This window comes from Trachemys scripta, chromosome 6, assembly GCF_013100865.1.
Source record: "Trachemys scripta elegans isolate TJP31775 chromosome 6, CAS_Tse_1.0, whole genome shotgun sequence".
NCBI lineage: Eukaryota > Metazoa > Chordata > Testudines > Emydidae > Trachemys > Trachemys scripta.
This window is the reverse complement of record NC_048303.1, coordinates 81,114,364-81,134,401: the sequence shown is the minus strand read 5'-3', so window position 1 is coordinate 81,134,401 and position 20,038 is coordinate 81,114,364. Positions and strand designations below refer to the sequence as shown.

The following is a 20,038-nucleotide window of genomic DNA, read 5'->3' as shown; positions in this document are numbered from 1 at the left end:
ATTGTACTTTTTTGTAGTGTAAGTTAGGGCTTGTCTACATATAAAAATTAATCTGGACTACAGTAGGGGTGTGAGTTTAAAGTGGATTAATTTCCTGATTAGCTCCATGTGTGGATGCTCTCGTTCCAGAGTAAGTGTGTCCACACATGGAATTTAATCAGGAATAGCTATTCTAGAATAACTGACAATGTAGACAAGCCCTTATTTAATAACCATAGCTAGAATTCCACATCTTTGTAATCTGGATATACCCAGAGAATAAAAATATCCACCAGTTAATTCATATAATTATTTTGTCTATTTTGTAAAGAAAACAATTTGAATGAAGCCCTTTTTATGATTTCTATTGAAGATGTAGTATGCAGGCTTCCGAGTGGTCCTGAATTTTATGCAATATTGTGTACGTATTTCAGCTTCATCTCGAATCAGTGATGCCCACTTGGCAGACACAATGATTGGCAAAGCTGTGGAACATATGTTTGAAACAGAAGATGGCTCAAAAGATGAGTGGAGGGGGATGGTCTTGGCTCGAGCTCCTATAATGAACACGTGGTTTTATATTACTTATGAGAAGGATCCTGTCTTGTACATGTATCAGCTCTTAGATGACTATAAAGAAGGTGACCTCCGCATTATGCCTGATTCCAGTAAGTACGCCAGTACGTTTTTTTTCTTCTAAACCAAAATGACAGCTCATTTTCCATAAACATTGGGTTTCTTTGTTTACTGAAATGAAAGAGCTGACAAACTGCAAGAACTGCAGAAGATTCATCTGATCTTAATATTAGGGATGACTCTTAAATGGTGGTCATTTGAAACCAGGATAAAATGGTAATTTTATTAGCTTATCCTACCACCATCCACTTTTTCCATGTCTTTAGGTATTCTCCCTCAAAAATATTGCTTTAATCATAGCACTATTTTGATGGGAAAGCAAAGTTAGGCTGTTTTTGTTCCTTTGTGTTACCTTTTAACTAAATATAACAGATCACAAGGGCTAAAGTGAAACTAGATGAATTCATGTACACTAAATAAATGTTGTGTGTGTTTTTGGTGCGGGGGGGGGGGTTGGAAATAAGTGTTCATTTTAAAATGAAACAATGCATGCAGGAAAACACTTGTAGCTCTTGACAGTCTGTGTTTCTAAACCAGACATACAGCAAGTGTAACAAAGGAATCTGGAATTTCTTTCAAAGTATTTTGCACAAATTAGAATCATTGTCACCAAATTAAACACTGTTTTCTTAAATGATCACATCAGGACGTGGGAATTTTGGGTGATAACTCTTAAAGACTTTTGGTATGTGTGTTTCTGAGTCAGTCGAGCTATAGCAAAGATGGTAAGGGAAACTGATGTGTGTGCACATGTGCCATTCAAACATTATGATACACAATGAAATTAACATATACACATAGTGAAGGTTTTTCCCTAAATTTAATTTTCAGCCCTATAACTGTAGATAGGAATAACCAGTTTGTTTGCAAGTTGGTATGATAAAAAGAATAGAATAGAATTCTTTTAGAGATATTTAAAGACTTGAATGTTAGTTCATTAAAAATTAGCCATGTCTTAATATTCCCTTTTTGATTAAATTTCACTTTATACTGCCCCCAAACTTCGTGCTCCGTATGTTGCAGATTTCGTATTGACCATGTTTGTTACAGGAGTTATTCCAGGGGAGGCTGTAGATTTTAAAAGATGGGTTTTTGAAATCCAGGAAGGTAGAGGGGTGATTGTGGGTCTTGGATTTTTTTTTTTTTTTTTTTTTTTTTAATCCAGGTGACGGTTGAAGCTTTTGGTACTAGAGAGAAAGGGGGCTGTATCTCTTGTCTCCCTCTTGGCCAGGTATAGAGGTTACATTGTATAAACTTTGGAGGGAAAGAGGTTGTCTCCCTCACTTCACTGTAGCATATCTACCCCTACATCCAGCTATGATTATTAAGCACATTAGCTCAGCGTTTCTGCTAAAACGATCAGCAGTGAAACTATTAGTTTGATTTTTTTTTTTTTTCCCCATTTCCCCCCCTTGGCTGCTCTGTGGATTTGGCGAGGGGAAGGAGTATCAGATGGGTACTAGAAGATTTCTCTTCCATTAACTGAAGGAGAGAAGTGCTGAATCTTTAAAAACGAGACAGAGGAAAAACAAAAAGCAGTATTTTAAATAGTCTGAATAAAAATCATATGCCCCCACTTTAAATGAACGAGTTTCTTGTCCTGTTATATTGTGCTGTTATATTAATAGTAGATCTCCAGGTATTCAGTGTCTCCAAGGTAGAAAATATTGAATTGCAAATATAGAAAACAAACACTAAAACTCCTTTTAAAAAAATAACAACAAAAAATTTTCAAGGGTGGACCCCTTTACCCTTCTATCTAGGTGAATGAATTGTGACGGATGCTTTGGCTTTATAATGGGTTGTTCATTTGGTTGCTGGAGTCCTTGATGGGTGAAGCTTTCCATAAACATTAGAGCTGGAAGCCATTCATTGGGTTCTTAACTATCTCTTCATGTAGATATAGGACTATGTGATACAGTTATTAGTAGACAATATCACACCAGTGTCATTGTACCTGAACAACCAAGATATACTCATGGTTACAGCCTATGTTGTGACTTAATGGCTCTTTGGAGTGATATGCTAATTATCAGACCAACCCAGCTTCTCCATCTGGCAGTGGGGAAAAAACTTGTGTGCCCCCAGCATGAATCACAGATGATGGAGGCTGTAATTCTACCTGTTCCTAAATAGTCAGTGGTACAAACTCTGTTTCAGAAATGGGGTCATGAATCAATAAATCTGTGTTCTACTAAAAGTAATTTAAAATGTCCCTTGTCCTTTTTTCTGTTTAAGGACAGGAAAGGATCCCAACTCTAACAAATGGCTTTTTATTGGACTTCGGCCATCGTTTTATGTCTTCCCTTCCCGCACTCCTCTCCCCTCCCACCCCCACCCCCGTCTCATCGATGAGGGGATAAGGCGTAGATGCTTTTCGTAGTTACAGATTGAGTTAATGAATTCTGATACTCTGATCTCCTGGGCTTGATGTTGGAGCCTCTCGTACTTGTCACTGTGTTTCCAGACATTATACCAGGAACAGTCAGTCTTCCCTAGGTTTGGGAACCTTTCAGCTAGTGGTCTGAATTGTGCTCTTGAGTACAGAAATTCAGTGTCCCAAGGATGTCTGTGTGGGCTTGAAACTTAGCACTTAAATTGATGGAGCTTCTATTAAAACCTTTGGAAGGGTGCTTTACCACCTGTCCATAAGACAACCTTTTTCTTTTCTATTACATCAGCAAGGAGAGTAACTGAACTGTAGGCTTTTATGGCTGACCTTTTTTTACTGTATTCCATGAGGGAAAGATGACATCGATTTTTTTTGTTTGTTTTTTGTCCTGACACTAAATTTTTCCCAAACAAAGGGCTGGTCCACACTAACCCCCAACTTCGAACTAAGATACCCAACTTCAGCTACGTGAATAACGTAGCTGAAATCGAAGTATCTTAGTTCGAACTTACCGCAGGTCCACACGTGGCAGGCAGGCTCCCCCGTCGACTCCATGTACTCCTCTCGCGGAGCAGGAGTACCCGCGTCGACGGCGAGCACTTCCGGGATCGATCTGGGATCGATTTATCGCATCTAGAGAAGATGCGATAAATCGATCCCAGAAGATCGATTGCTTACCGCCGGACCCGGAGGTAAGTATAGACGTACCCAAAGTCTGATTCAGAAGGAATTCTGATCCTATACTAGTTTTCTTTCTTTTCTTTTCTTTTTTTTTTTTTTAAGCCACACTCTGATTACCAAAGGAGGCTAAGTTAAATAAACTTGATGTTAAGTTTAGGATAAAGCCCTGAGAAAATCACTCAAGTTTCTTGCAACTTTAGCATCCACAGCTTCAACTTTCTCCTATAAATAATAAATAATTTCATTGTAAATAATTAACACTCCTAATAGTTTATAGTTTAAGCAGTTTTAACAATTCTAGCATTAGATTAGTCTATGGGGGGGTAACCCCCTGTACCTCATTTGGGTACTGGACTATGCCCAGGACCTTGGGCTTCAAACTCTGTACTTCCTGCCTGCAATCCTTCTCGGTCAGTGAAGACCACTAACATTATCTGTACTGCCTTGAGGAAGCTCATATTGTACTGCTTTGAGGAAGCTCATATCGTACTGCTCATATCTGTACTGACTTGAGGAAGCTCATATCGTGGTGAAGTGCAGTATCCAGTCAGACCCAGGCTGGGGAACCCTCCCTGTACATCAGCCTGATTCCACAAGGAGTGTGCCTTCTACTGCAAAGTCTGATGTAGGAGAGATACTCCTCCCCCGCTCTTCTCCGCGCCCCCCCCCCCCCAACCCTATGCCGAGGCCTTTTCAGGAAGCTAGAAAGCTAGAGACTATCTTCCTGAAAATTCACTTCAAAGAAGTCCGATGCAGCTGTAAGCAAACCTACTAGTTCAGCCCATGAGGACTTAGGACGTACTAAGTCCCAGAGGTGCAACAAGAAAGCTTATAAGCATTTGGCTCCATTGGTTCCAGACCGTGTCCTGTTGGTACCATCATTCCCAGTTGCTTCCAAACAGTACTGATAAAGCCCAATCACTGTGGGATACCACCCTCCTTGCTGGCTCTGATGATCCAGACAAGCAGAGTCCCCCTTATACCACAGAGGTCCAAATCTATTGCCACCCCCAGGATATTTTCTCTTTCCTGGATTCAGAATCCCCTCCTCTATCGGGACCCTCAATTTCCAGGAGAGAATATCTCCTCTGAGAGAAACCACTGCAGGATAGAGCTTATCAACTCCCACCCCACCAGATGCAGAATACATTTCCCCTCCAACGGCACCAATGGTACCACCACTGGAATTAGAATCAGCCTTCTCCTCGGAAGATTAGGAGCCAGCTGATGAACTACTCATCCCTTACCATACTTATCCTTCCCTACCCAAAAGACCCACACAAGCTCAAGAACAACCCCCGCCTCATCTGACTTAAAGCCGTTGGCACCCCAGGCCACGGGGGCCTCTGTGACCACTCACTGACCCCTCCTGCTGGCCATATTGGGGGCCTCGGGACCAGTACCACCCTGTAGAGTCGATCCAATTTACTAGGGAGTCACCCCTTGCCTCCTCTGTAAGGGAATGCTCCAATCAGGGGTGTTGGAACAATTTATATAATGGGGGTGCTGAGAGCCATTGAATCAAACTGTAACCTTGTATATGACAGAAACCATTTCAACCCAGGGGGTGCAGCATCATCCCCGGCACTCCTAGTTCTAGCACCTATTTGCTCCGATCTACCTCTGGATCTGACAGAAGAGGAAGAATACTGTGTGTTGGTTCCATCAGAACCAGCAAGACTGCCATCATCATCCCCAGATGAAGCGGTGGCTTCTGCATCTACATACATACATGCATTCTCTCTCTCTCTCTCTCTCTCTCTCTCTCTCTCTCTCTCTCCACAATGACTTCAGGAAGAGAAAGTTCTAGGACCTTCTCTGCAGAGTCACTGGAGAGCTTCATGTTCTCCTTGAGGAGATCCAGGGCAATCTCTTAATCATGCTGCACCTCTCTGTTAACAAAACTATACTGGAACAAGCTAGTACAGTTTGGCCACCTCTGCTACCTGTGCTCCTACCCTCAAAGGGGCAGAGAAGCATTGTTATGTGCCAGTTAAGGGTGAAGAATTTTTGTTGTCTCACACAGCTCCTAATTCGTTGTTGGTCCATGCCATCTCTGAAAGGACCAGACAACAACATGCCAGGTCTACTCCTGCAGACAAGGAGGATATACACCTGGATCTACTGGGAAGAAAGTTCTTCTCATCATCCAGCCTCCAGTGCAGAATAGCCAATTACCAGGCATTGCTGGCTAAATACAATTCCCTGAACTATGGCAAGTTTGTGAAGTTTACTGACAGAGCTCATTTCCTAGCTTTGATGGATGAAAGCAAACTGATAGCCAGGACCACCCTCCAATCTGCAGTTAGTGCCACTGATACCTCTTCTAGAGTTATGGCAACTGCTATTGTCATGTGCAGGGAGTCGTGGCTCCTTGCATCAGCTCCTTATGAGTCCACTTGGCAGCAATCAGTACATACCATTCACCTTCTCAAGACTACTGAGGTTTCGCACACCCACTGCCTAATAGATTCTGGAAAGGCTTAGTAAGAACCTTCCTGCCTACTCGGAAGCTTGCATCCCAGTGGAACCTGAATCTCATTCTCTCAGTGCTAACAAGACTCCCCTTTGAGCCTTTAGCTGCTTGCTCCATGTCCTTCCTTTCCATGAATGTCCCCTTTCATGTAGCCATCACATCAGCAAGAAACGTTGGGAAATTTGGAGTAATGATGGCTGACCCTCCATACACTGTATTCCATAAGGTTAAGGTTTTCTTACATCTACACCCCAAATTTATCCCTAAAGTAGTTTTGGAATTTGACCTTAACCAATCCATTCACTTAGCTGTGTTCTTCCCAAAACCACACACTTCCGCAGATTCCACTCCCTTGATGTTCGATGAGCCTTGGCTTTCTACCTGCATAGAACAAAATCAATCAGGAAATCCCTGTGACTATTTTGTCCCTGTATCAACAACAGTCAGAGGGCAGGCCACCTCCACCCAGAGAATATCCAAATGGGTATATGGCTGCATTCTACTCTATCAGCTCTCAGACCCCTCCCCCTTCACACTGGGGCTAAGAGCTCATTCCACCAGAGCGCAAGCAACAGCAGGTAGCATCTCTTCAGGAGGTACCCTCCTGGACACTTGTAAAGCAGCTATGTGGAGTTCCATTCAACCTTTTGCAAGAGATTATTCCCTGGTACAGGATTGTTCTGCTGATGCCTCCTGTGAAACAATGGTAGTCTGCTCAGCCCCATCGGCCACATCCTCGCACCCTCCTCCTGTTTAGATACTATTTGTCAATCACTCACAGTGGACTACAATAGGGACCATCACTCGAATAAGAAAAGGAGGTGACTTACCTGTAACTGGAGGGTCTTTAAGATGTGTGGTCCCTATCTGTAATGCACTTCCCACCCTCTGCTTCAGATCTTATCTGATTCATGGTAGAGAAGGAACTATAGATGTGAGTCAGGGCACATACACAGATACTAGTTTCAAATTCTCTAGCTCCAGACACATGGTCTGCATGCATAACCCACAGTGGAATACAGACAGGGACCACACATCTCAAAGAACTTCCTCATTTGTTACTTTGCTTTATGTGCATGTGACTACATAGGAGCTAATGGATGCAGGAAGTCTAGAAGGCTAGTATAAGATTTCAGTTTCTTAACACTGCAACCAGAATTTTACCCAAGTACATTTTTTCCTGTAATGGTAAATTGTGGAACTGATGAACCCTGTTTGACTGAATAGACTACAACTTCTAAAATGTTCTTCTCAGACATTGTAATTCATCTCTACTCACGACTCCTGATATTTTTATACATTCTGAAGAGGTCTCTGCAGTTGTTATGTAGATTGAAAATCCTTAAACTCCTAACTAAACACATCATATTTTTGTGTTACAGATGATTCACCTCCAGCAGAACGGGAACCAGGTGAAGTTGTGGACAGCCTGGTAGGCAAACAAGTTGAATATGCCAAAGAAGATGGCTCTAAAAGGACTGGCATGGTCATTCATCAAGTTGAAGCCAAACCTTCTGTCTATTTCATCAAGTTTGATGATGATTTCCATATTTATGTCTATGATTTGGTGAAAACATCTTAGACATCATCGTGAACTTTTGCCAAACTTGTGGAACTATTAAATGTAAAATTTGTAGACACAAAGACTTGACTGCTTTCCAGTTTAATGAAAGCTTAAATGTCCCTGCGAACCCACAATCTCTGCCAACAAAACTGTTTTGTTCTGAATAATACAAACAAATTTGTGTGAACATGACACATTTTGTGTAAGGGAACTCCTTTTCTTGAAGGAAGTCACTATATTTTTGGGGAGAGGGAGTTAAAGTAAACAGCTGCAAATCCAAGCTGTGTAAAGTTGATCTAGTATTGTAATCATTAATCTAAAAAAATTTTCATAGCCTTTAACTTTTTCTTCAACCTCGCACTCACCTGTTCAACTGCCACATGCAAGTGTAGTTTGATATTTTCAATATTGCCTTCTTATGTAACATTAAATTTAATTTCTTGGCTACTGGCAGTCCTTGTTTTCAGGGTTGGGGCTGAGATGATTTCAAAAAAAGTAAATGGTTGGTTTGTGCAGTGTTTAAGGAGTGCCTAACCCAAGTAACATCAATCTACTGTGTTTCTACACCTTATTTCAAAGTAGCTTTTTAAGAATTAGCAGTACATGGGAATATTCGTGCATCTTCGTAGACACAAGGCAGTACAACATCAAGTGTTTGACTTGCACCTTTCAGTGAAAAGGCTTTAAACTATAAAAGGTTTAATCAACTATATAAACTGTTGATTCGAAAATGCAGACCCACATTTACAAGTTGAAGGAACCAGTAAAACTACACAAAACAAGGCTGCCTTCTATTCTAAATGTTGTATTTTTGTTATACACACTTCTTAACAAACCCAAGTGCTTGGTGCCACAACAGTCATAACATTATATGTTACTTCAGAAAGATCTTTAGACTACACATTGGCAATCAGTAGTCTCTCATTTAATTTCAAAATTAGCAACCTGGATGTTTGTGTGTGGACTTAAAAGCCTAATAGTTTATCTGTTACATGTAAAGACAAAAACCTCATGAAAGAACAGTCCTCTTACATTAAAGACTTATTTTAGAGAAGGAGAAGCATTTGTTGCCTTCTGCTGCATTCCTTTTTTTTTTATTATTTTATTTTATTATTTTCCCCCTGAGAAAACATCTTTCTTAGCTCTTCTTTCTGGCTTTTCTACGAGTGTCCGGACAAATCATCTACAGCTTAAACCTGTTGTCGCCTTTTGTGGTGTACATTGTACTCGCTTTGAGGTATGCTGTTACGTGAATTTCATTCAATGAACACTAGAGTTCTGCATGCCAGTGGTGTACTAACTAATGAAAGCTATAGGCAGCCTCAGTGGTTCGATCATCTGCATTAGATTGTGGATGTAAATAGCAGCCCACCGCAGCAGATCCTTTCACAGTTTTAATCTTGCAAGATAGTTGTAACCCAAAGTAGTTTTTTAAGTGTGGCAGTTTTTAAAAGTAACCAGAATTGCAAAAATGGTCAGTTCAGCAACAAAATTGTCATGTCATATTAAGGCAGAGCTTTGCAAGTTTGAAAGCACTGCTTCACAGATGGCTAGTATGTGAAGCCAGTTATTGCTGTTGAGGGGAGGAACACCCAGATCCCAACCTTGCACAGAAGACTAAAAAAAGGTGCTGTTAATCAGAGATCTGAGGCCCGGATGACCTCTATTATGGATGTTCTTGACATTGAAGATTCAGTGGTTTAAGCCCCTTTCTATCCATTTTTGCCTGACTTCATATTTTAGCCTTAAGGCTTGTGCCTCATTATGCTGTTGAATGGTAACAAATACTCACCATATAAATACAGTACCTTAATTCTTTGTCCATTGCTACTATTGCATTATGTCCAGTATTTCATCATGGGCAACCAAAGGCAGGCTATTGTCTTTCAGTTAATAGCTTCTCAATGCAGTCCTTAAGTACTAAGTACCTGAATCATAAATGTTCCTTGTGTTTTTGAACAAAGTGAGCAGATTTGCAACACAGTGTTTTCATCCTGCAGATCTGTTATGTGTTTTCTATTGACTCTTAAGAGTCCTGCATGTAAATCTCAAAGCTGAGCCTGGCTCCATGAGTCCAAGTTGATATTTGTGGCACAAGAATGAGTGAGTGTATTGATTATACACAGGATACGTGCATAACGTAGTACAGTGAATTTTGGGCTATACATCTGAGGAAAACAAGGTTTGTTTTGAAATATTTGAAGTTCAGGTCTACTGAAACATTTTTAGCATTAAAGGCTTGCATTTGTGGGTTTTCTGCAAGCCACTTTACTATACCACATAATCTACCAATTAGTGGAGTATAATCTGTAAATTTTTACGGCCTTTTAAGTGTCCCCTGTTGTCTGTTGCTTTGTTGGTTTTTGGTTTTGTTTTTTGGTTTGGGATTTTCTTTTTCTTTTTTATTTTTTGATAGTTTAAACCACCTTTTTTGAGGCTTGAGACTAATTCCACTTCCTGCCCTTCTGCTTTGGGCTTTGTTTTAGGCTCATGTTTCAGATCTGCATGCAGTGCTTGCGTTACCCTGGTAACTAAATGTTGGTTCCTTGTTCTAGGGGTTCAACATTACTTTCCAAATTTATCATGGGGCTTGTCACAGCACAAGCCAGGATCTGTGTATAAAAGTTATTGGCCTTTCTCATTTACCTGCTGTAGTATTGTTGTATATTGTGTGTGTGCGTGTGTGTGTGTGTATGATGTCAGGCTGCCATGTAAAATTTTAAAAAGGAAAAAAAAAATCTTAAATGCAGACCATCCTTTTTTGCATGCTTAGAAGGTAGAATGTTCAATGTAACAAACTAAAGTTGCATGTTAAAATGTTTAGGTTTTTTGTTTTTGTTTTTATTTTGTGTTCAGTTTTTGTGAATTTGCTTATTGTGCTGTTTTAATGGTTGTTAGTAGGACTAAATGCACTGGTGAGGCGAGCATAGTGCCAACAGAAGGTAATTTTCCAGTTGTATGTGTCACAGCATTTGAAGGGACCATGTATTCTGTTCACTAGTAAATAAAATCACAGCTGAATCTAAAACACCACAACTTTTTTTCTTTTGAGTGCCAAACCCTAAATTAAGTTGGAGTAGAATACATAAAGACCTAAATACATTGGGGAAAACCCTTTTAAACTTCATAAATTGCAATACATAAGTCTTTTTTTAATTGATTCATTTTAAAACTGAAGGTTTCTTTGAGGACAGCAGCAATTACAATCAATTCAGGGAAGGTGAATTACAGCTAAAACAGTTTCTGGTTCCTTTAAAATGCTGTGCTTTTTGTATTTTACATCATTAGTGCAATTTGGATGGTTCTTGGTATGTGTATAGTTCAAAGGTCTTCGTGTTCACATTTTAAAATTAGGTAATGACTTCATCTTTAGAGCTTGGTTTCATTATTTTTATTTTATTTTGAACAATGTAGACAGTTCCCTGTTCTCTGCATTTAGAAGTATAAACACTTTAAATCTGTTACTTAATTCTGTAAGTAATTTTTATAATTATGATGTAACTCTATCCTTAAAACATTTAAAATAAACCCTTTATGTGCAACTTATGACTGTAAATTTTGTTCTCACGAGCAAAATGTAGTGGTGTGTTCTAAAATTGTGAAGAAGCAGTTTCTTCAGTTTTATAATTAAAAAAGGACTTATTATTTTAACATTGAGCCATTTATCCTGGTATAATAATTTGCCATTTGAAACATCTTTGCTTGCTAAGACAAATCTTTATTCCTTCTTTTGCCAAGTAGGTATGAATGTTGATAAGATGGCATTTAAAGTGGATGAAATCTGATTGAGGTGAAGCATAGTGCTTAAATTTACTTTCTCAAAATGCAACAAAAAATTGCGTAAGGGAATTCTGCACATATGTGAAGAACCTGTAAATTAATGTCTTTTCAGTGCACATTATCGTTTGCACTCTTAAAAGCAGTGACTCAGAAATTGTGAACTCCAGAAGCATTTGTCAATATGTAGACACGTACATCCATGCCTGCTTTGAATCAACATTCATAATTAAATAACAAAATAAAACTTGAATTTTTATTTCACTCACAACAAGAAAAGGCTGAAAATTGGAGGTTTGAAACTGCTTCAATTATAGGCATAATATATTTCACCTCAGCTTTATGAAGATGGGTAAGTATTATTCCCACTGTATACGTGAAGACAATATTTTTTAAAAATAGGGTGCCTAAAGGTAAGCTCATAAGCCCATCTTTAGACACCTAAAATAAGTGGTCTGATGTTTTTCAAATATGCTAAGCATACAGGAATGCCTTTTGAAGTCAGTGAAGACTATTGGGTACTCAGCTCTTTGGGCATCCAAATATGTGGCTTGATTTTAAAAAGGATGAACGTTTCATACCAAGCTGAGAAAATTTTTATTAAGAGGCCAGCCCACGGTCACACAGCAAATTAGCTGCAACACTGGGAATTGAACCCTGATCCTTCTGATTCCATCCTGTGCTCGATCGACTGGATTATGCTGCATGAGAAATAAGTCTGAGTGGTTACTTTAAGTAATTGACTTATTTTAATGTTTACTATCTGTTCCATTGCAACCAGTTCAAATCCCTGGATTATAGTTATAATCAGGCAGCCAGTTACAGGACTAAAATACAGCGTCTTTGATACTCTACCTTTTTCATCACATTCAACAAACTGCTTAATTGCTTCCACAGTGGATAGTTACAGGAGTTCCTGGGGGGTTGTGTATCTTCCCCTCTGCCACCTCCTCAGAAATGTTAAGCTCTTCATGGTACTAGGTTCCTTCAACCATCCTTACACAACTGATTTAAAACTTTTTGGAGGAAGAGAATGATACTCAGGAAGGCAGACGTGTTAATCCATCTGAAAGCAATATACATAAAGCAAGCAAATAGTTGTTTAATGTGTAAACACTGAAGATACAGATATCACAGCCGTAAACAGTCATTTGTATTGTGTAGGGCTATATGTATTCTCTGACTGCAGAAGCTAAAACTGTTTAACTGTAGCTAAAGGTCTTTTTAGACCTCTTATGAATGGAAGGATAGCCTTCCAAGTCCATGGCTTTAAACCAATGCAATGTTATCTTCATGTGTCTGCAAACTTCTAAAACAATATCTCAGAAAGGAATAATTTGTTCCTGTTTAGCTCTGAGGTGTTTACTTTGAAGCCTAATAGCCATTTTAATGGCATCCTTGTTAACATTTACCTTACTGATTACTTCAGCAAAAACACCAGGTAATCCATTGTTGCTTGCGAGGAGTGAATTGGAGTAGCTGGTTGTTGCTAAGTTTTGTGCTGTTTCCCCCTTATGGCCTCTCTAATTTGAGGAGGAATGATGAATCATTTGGAATTGAGGAAATAACAAGTGATTTTTTTTTCATCCTCCTCTATTGTCAAAGGATAGATTTCAATTCTTCAGCCATATCTAACAGATGTGTCTAATTCAGCCTTCTCTTCAGTGATGGTGATTCTGCAATCTTACTGGGCATGACACACTGTCAATTCTATTTGTTTTCCTTGCTGATGCTCCTAACTGCAATGTGATGTGGCTGACTAAATAAGAATGAATGATCCCTGTCTATTCTAACGTCTCATTTATATTTGTAAAGAGTTGTTTTCCCTGTTACTTTTCTTCAGATTGACATTGCCACTCCTGTAAGCTTTCTTTAAATTCTGTTCTCATCATTTTATTAGTATTGCTGCTCTCTCTGAATTCGCATTAATTTCTCTTCCAAATTTGGAGTATAGAAACAATCCAAATATCATATATCAATATCAAAATATCATTTTGGCACTAACCAGTGCCAAAATAAGCTGATGTCTAGTTAATATCTCCTATTCCGTTTTGATACAATTGATAATTCTTCCCTACCACATGTGAAATTTTGCTACATTTTTTAATTTAATTTTATTGATTTCAATCCATTGTTCTGGTTTAAAGATTTTAAATCTTCTTCGACAAAACAATCTCTCACAGATAAACAAATGCACAGAAGCATATATATAATTTGGCATACTCTGTACTCTACCCATCAAGTCATTAATTATATCTAAGACCTGACCCCTGTAAGACCTCAGGGAACATCTCCATTCAACTTGACACTAATAATTACTTAGGCATTCTCTATACCCAAACTTCAACTGGTTTTATTAAAAGCGATTTAGTTAAACAAGTGCAAACCTCTGTGTGAACACTTACTTTGGTTCCTTAAACCTGTTCCACGTTGACTTAATCTAAACCAAAAGAAGCCACTCAAATGAAATAAGAGAATCACACAGCCTTTTACAGTAATTTAATACCAGATTTTAAGTGTAAACCAGTACAACTCTGTGTAGACAAGCCCTCAGAACTTTTTTAATGCGTGTTCCTATTATCTCACTTAAGTTTGCTTGTGAGACTGCCCTATAGTGTTGTATCAGATGCCTTAAATGGCTGTGGCTTTTTTATTCACTAGGTTTGTTAACCTACCAAAAAAGTAGAAGTTGACTCGGCATTTGATGTTATTCCATTAGATTCACTAACCAAAGATGAAGGTGTACTCACCTTGAGCTAAGCTGTGGACCCATCTCCCTGGGACATGAGAATAATTCTTTGTGCCCATTCAATTCCTGCTCTCCAATGAAGTTGCCACTTGTGATAGGAAGTTTTTTGTAACGTATGCATGTCTGTTAAGTTTGGCATTTGAGTGGATTTCACTGTGTTTTGATGATTTGACTCTTCCCTGGGTATTTTTTTAATCCTCTGAAAATGTGAATCAATTTACATTTTTAAATCTCTTCACAAGTTTGATCAATTAAAAAATAAGGAGAACTTTTTTAAAAAAATCATTGTTATAAACATCATGTTAAGGAAATACTTGTAAAATGTGAGTACATCATGTGACCTGTGATGTCCAGAGAAAGCTGCAGCAATTCTCTGCTGAGGCTCCCCTTGTTTGGGAGTCAGCATGGCCCAGTGGACAGGGCACTGGACTAGGAAAGGGGTCCTATTCCCATCTCTGCCATTGGTTTGCTGTGTGACACTGGGCAAGTCACTTTCATTTCTTTCTCTGTAAAATGAGAATAATGGCTTTTTTTTTTTTTAAAGTGCTCTTGAGATATATGGAGGGAAAATGCTAAAGAGTTAAATATTACTGCTCATCAGCCCAGGCAAGTGAGGCAAACTCTAACGAAGAATTCCCATAAGCTACAAAGTACATTTTGTATACTTTTATTGCATTGATAGACACAGATTTAAAGACAAATTGTGATTTGATTTAAATATCACAACTCCCTCCAGTAGCAAAACACAATGCCAGAAAGTTTGAAGAATGTAGTGCTGCATGAGGCTCAAATCTTGGGATAGCTAATAGTGCCTCAAGAAGCTGCTTTGTTACCATAGCAATTTACCACACCCAGGAGCCACTTTATAAGAACATTGCTGTAGTAATCCCTGCTTGGGGAGGCCACAGCAGGATTGTAGAAGTTAGGCCAGGTTTGCAAAGGCCCTGCACCTCTCCAGTCTCCCTTCCCCAAGGGGTAAGTGTATGCGTGCGTATGCATGAGGAGCCCCTGCCAAGCCCAGTGGCAGTTCCAGATCCTGGGTCAGCCAGCTGTTTCTTCACCATAAAGAAGGTAAGCTTTTAATAGCTATTAAATTATAGATTGGACAGGTATGGAAATACATATCTTATGATTTTGTACTTCATCTGTCAAAAAAGTCATAAGCTGCCATTGCTTGATAAGCAAGAAATCTGCCACAAAAGCTTCCTGCCTGTAGCCTAAAAGGTTCAAAACAAAGGACAGAATCAGGAACCCAAAGAACATGCCTGACTCTAGGGAAAGGGTGGCAGCAGCTGACCAAATTCACTTCTAGGGGAAGCATACAGTTACTTTTGCTCGTGGTATGTTATTGTGCATTGCATCGAGGAATAATGTTTTCAGTAACTGGTTCAAAAATTTCTTTATCTCGGTGGAGAGTCCCACCAACATGAGATTGTTCATCTATTCTCTGGGTCTTGCACTGTTTCCCAGGTGTATTAATTCTGTGCCTGCCAAGAATTCACTCAGATCAATAGCATAATTGGTATAATAGTATAATTCACTCCATATGTGATGGGGTGTCCACGTTAATTAACCTGATGGACTGCACCAATGGGGAAAGACAAATGCTGGAGCTTGGCTGAAATGGAACAGGTGGGGCTGGTAGAAAGCCAAGATGGCAGCAGAAAAAGGCTGCAAGGGAAGTAGTCTGCAGTCCCTCCCTGGGAGAAGGGAGGAGTGTTTGGGGCTATGGAGTAAAGAAGTCTTCAGTTACTCTCTGGGAGGAAGGAGTTCAGGCTGGTAAACCCAGAATGTTGGGAGCCAGAAGACATAGGAAGGAGTCCAGGAAAATAGCAACAGGGTCTGGGAGAAAGCAGGCTGCCATTGCTAGACATAGGTTCCCTGCACTGGAAATCTGGAGTAGAGGGTAGGTCCAGGTTCCCCTATCACGACTGGAGAAGCAGCCGGGTCTGGCCAGTGAAAGGAAGACTGACATTTTGGATGGAGAGACTTTGATACCCCAAAAGGGGAGGACTGCAGTGACCTGGTTGGAGGGCCAAGCCAGAAGAGAGTGCCCTGAATCACAGTGAAAGCAAGGGAGTGCAAATGAGCAGCAGATGGGGTAGAGGGTTTGGACCTGGAAGGAACTAATCCCCAGAGCAGCCAGGAGGAAGTGCACTAGCAGTAAGTGGACCCTGTGACAAATGTCTGCTCATGCTACAGTGAGTGGAAAGACAAAAAAGGATTGTAAGAGAGTTTAAAAGTAGCCATGCTGTTTACTGTAAAACTTGGGACCAAGCTAAAATGCCAAGTCCCTGTATATTTCTGTTGAGAAGAAGCCCTGGGACATATTCTGAAAGCTACTATGAGGCATACAATCTTGTTAATTCAGTTTAAATTAATGAGGGCTGGTCTGGTGTCAGTACTTAAACTCTTTTGTCTATCTTCAGTACTTATATGGCCCCATTACTGTTGTGCCTCACAATTTATAATGTATTGACGCTCACAAAACCTTTAAGGGGAAGTACTAAGTGACTTGCCTATGGTCACACAGGAAGCCTGGAATTGAACACAGGAAGCAGAGCGGGGAATTGAACCTGGTCTCCCATGTTCTAGGTTAGTGTACTAACCACTAAAGAACCCTTCCTCTTGTCTCTGTTGGTACCGTCACAGTGGAGCGGCTGGAGATAGCAGCCAGCTGGGAAGTGAAGGGGATAGGCTCAAAGGGGGACATGCTAAGAGAAGTGGGAAGCAGGGGCAAAAGGGAGAGGTTTCTCCAGGATCTCAGTTAAAATGATCACTCCAGGCTCTCCCCAAAACTGTCCCGTGTTCTCCCTCCGCTAATAATCCCACCAGGGTATTCCATGCTCTCCATCAAGGAATAGGCTTTGGCTTCCCATATACATCTGTCACTGAGGCAGGCATCTGCGTCTTTATCACTGGTGAAACATTTCACACATGGAGCTGCACACAACATGGCAGTTATGGGGCAAGTTCATTGACTTTGATAAAAGTGGAGCTTGATCATAAAAAGTTTGATGATCACTTTTTATCAAATGGTATGAGATGTTGCCTGGCATTGTGATCACATACAGAGAGAAATGTAATGGAACAGACGTATTGTTGACTTGCCTAGTTGAATTCTCAGTCTTAACTATATTAACACTATTTCCACGGGGATGCCATGCTGGTCAATGCCTTGGGCAGTAGCTTCTATTTCAACTATCATTATGCCAAAGTGGCATTTAATTGCTCTTTTCTTTTAGCCTGAATGAGTACACCCTTTAATTATAACTTAGTTTGTGATTGAGGGCAGCCATTAATACCTTCCAGCATAACACCTTGCATTTCCTAGATCTCTGTTGTCTGATGTGAGTGGAGAGTCTGCACCACATTGCAAAGGAGTTTAAGTTTAAATCCTGTAAAGGGTGTGCCGTCACTGTCACTGAAATTTCTGCTAAGTTTTCCCATAAACCTGTTAGGTTAAATAGCAGGCAAATATGTAATACACAAAATAAGTCAAATTTAGAAAAAGTACCATAAACAATATAATATTTATCTTCTTGTTTTGTCTTTTGGACTGGAAACAGCCTTGAATACAAATGGAATTAAACAGGGATTTCTGTGGCAGGACAGAGACTAGGAAGCGGAATGGAAGTGCCAGAGTTCTCTAAAATTCTAAACTGCCTGATCGGTTACTACCGGCTTGGGGGCAAGTGAGAGAATAAAGGAGCAGGTATGTCAGGAAGAGGACAACCCATTAACGGCCCCATCCACATCTCAATTGTAATGGGCAAGGCTTCTGATCAGAGTACAAAAGTCCCCTTAATCCCCAGGCTGTATTTGGGCAATTTGGGCTCCTTTCCTGCTTGGGGTGACAGTGGCAGGGGGCATAGGAAGTCACCACCACTCTCTTATCTGGGCAGGATGAGGCTTACCCTATCCCATCCCATCACTCCCTGCCTTCTGGCAATTGGGGTCTATCCCAGAGAGAGAACTCATGCACACTCACCTGAGCAGAAGACTGGCAGGTAGCCCTGCTACCACCACCCCAACAAAGCCTTTACGCGGTATTTGCAACCCCAGCCTCCCTGAGGTCCCCTTCAGATTTCTCTGCTGGGGTGATCTTGGCATAGGATCCCAAGAGCAGCAGGTTTCAGAATTAACCGCTAAGGTGAAGGGGCATTTTATTCAGAACCATTTCATGGTGTCTGCAGGCTCAAGCAAATATCACTGCAGCAGTCATGCTGGGCTTGTTTTCAAGCATTTTTCACAGCCATCCAGGCTAAAACCTTTCATTTAAAAAAAAAAAAAAAAAAAAAAAAAAGATGAGATTATGATGTCATCATGTGAGCCCGGGATTGTATGCCATAGGATGTTTTAGTGCCTTGAACCTCATCTGACTCTGCCTGACCCCATGACAGCACAATTAAGAACTGAAACATAGATAGAATCTAACTGTGCCCCTGCAACTAGGATAATTGAAAGCATTAGTCCAGTTACCGCGCTGCTGCAAGGTCCTGCTGTTATGGTATACAAAGCACATGGGATCTTTTATAGAGAAGTCAAAAACGCTGCATTTATTGAGAATACAACAGTTAGCATATGCTTTTTAATCACATACACACATGCACACACACACAGTTTCGCCAGTTGATGTTTATAGTTACCTAAGGTTACCGTACGTCCTCTTTTTCCCGGACATGTCCAGTTTTCGGCACTCAAACCCCCGTCCGGGGGGAATTGCCAAAAAGCCGAACATGTCCGGGAAAATGGCGGCTCTGCTCCTCCCCTGACTCTTCGGCTCTGTTTAAGAGCTGAGCTGCCTGAGCGCTATGGGCTTCAGGCAGCCCCCTTGCCTCCGGACCCCAGCCGCCGGCCGGGCACTTCCCCTCCTGGGCTCCGGCGGCGCGGGGTCCGGAGGCATGGGGGCTGCCCGAAGCCGGTAGCGCTGGGGCAGCTCGGCTCTTAAACAGAGCTGAAGAGTCAGGGGAGGAGCAGAGCCTCCGGCCGCGGCGGCTCTGCTCCTCCCCGACTCTTCGGCTCTGTTTAAGAGCCGAGCGCTACGGGCTTTGGGCAGCCCCCATACCTCCGGACCCTGCGCCGCCGGAGCCCGGGAGGGGAAGTGCCCAGCTGGGGGCGCAGGGTCCGGAGGCAAGGGGACTGCCCGAAGCCCAAGCGCTACCGGCTTCACGGTTTGCCGGGCAGCCTCCAGACCTTGCGCCCCCGGCTGGGCGCTTCCCCTCCTGGGCCCCAGCTGCACTGGGGAAGCGCCGGCCAGGGGCGCAGGGGCTGGGGGCTGCCCGGCAAACCGTAAAGCCGGTAGCGCTCGGGCAGCCCTTTCCGCGTGGCTGGGAGTGGGAGGGAGGAGGAGGCGGAGTTAGGGTGGGGAAGGGGCGGAGTTGGGGCGGGGCGGGGGGTGGGGAATGGGCGGGGCCAGGGCCTGTGGAGGATCCTCTTTTTTTATTTGTTAGATATGGTAACCCTATAGTTACCAGTCCAGAGCCTGGATCAATCTAGTGGCCAGCCAGATTGGTCGCAGAGGGGAGCAGGGCTCTGTTGGTCGTGATCCGATGCTCCTGGAGTGTAGCAAGATGAACCCAAAGCCCCATGGCAGAGCACCCTGTTCTTACAGTCTTTTTTTCTCTGCTGAAGTCTGTGGATTTTGCTGTGTCAGTTTGTGACCGGGTTACTTCTTAATTGGTGTATCTTTTGATGTAAACATTCCAATACACCTCCGAGAAAGTCATCCTGTCCTTTGTTTCGATTTAACCAGTTGTCCTTAGGGGTGCCAGCCTTCACCTC

General features: G+C 41.5%; 1 protein-coding gene across 3 annotated transcripts in view; it reads left to right on the top strand.

The window, feature by feature from the left end:
* SPIN1 (spindlin 1) overlaps positions 1 to 11,274 on the top strand; it is a 110,840-nt gene extending 99,566 nt beyond the window's left edge. For all 3 annotated transcript variants that reach the window (XM_034773238.1, XM_034773237.1, XM_034773239.1), the window contains 2 exons: positions 414 to 647; positions 7,547 to 11,274. In XM_034773238.1, coding sequence (XP_034629129.1) covers positions 414 to 647; positions 7,547 to 7,746 — 434 coding nt within the window. In that variant the 3' untranslated portion in view covers positions 7,747 to 11,274. The remainder of the gene's footprint in view (positions 1 to 413; positions 648 to 7,546) is intronic.
* Positions 11,275 to 20,038: the final 8,764 nt, after the last annotated feature.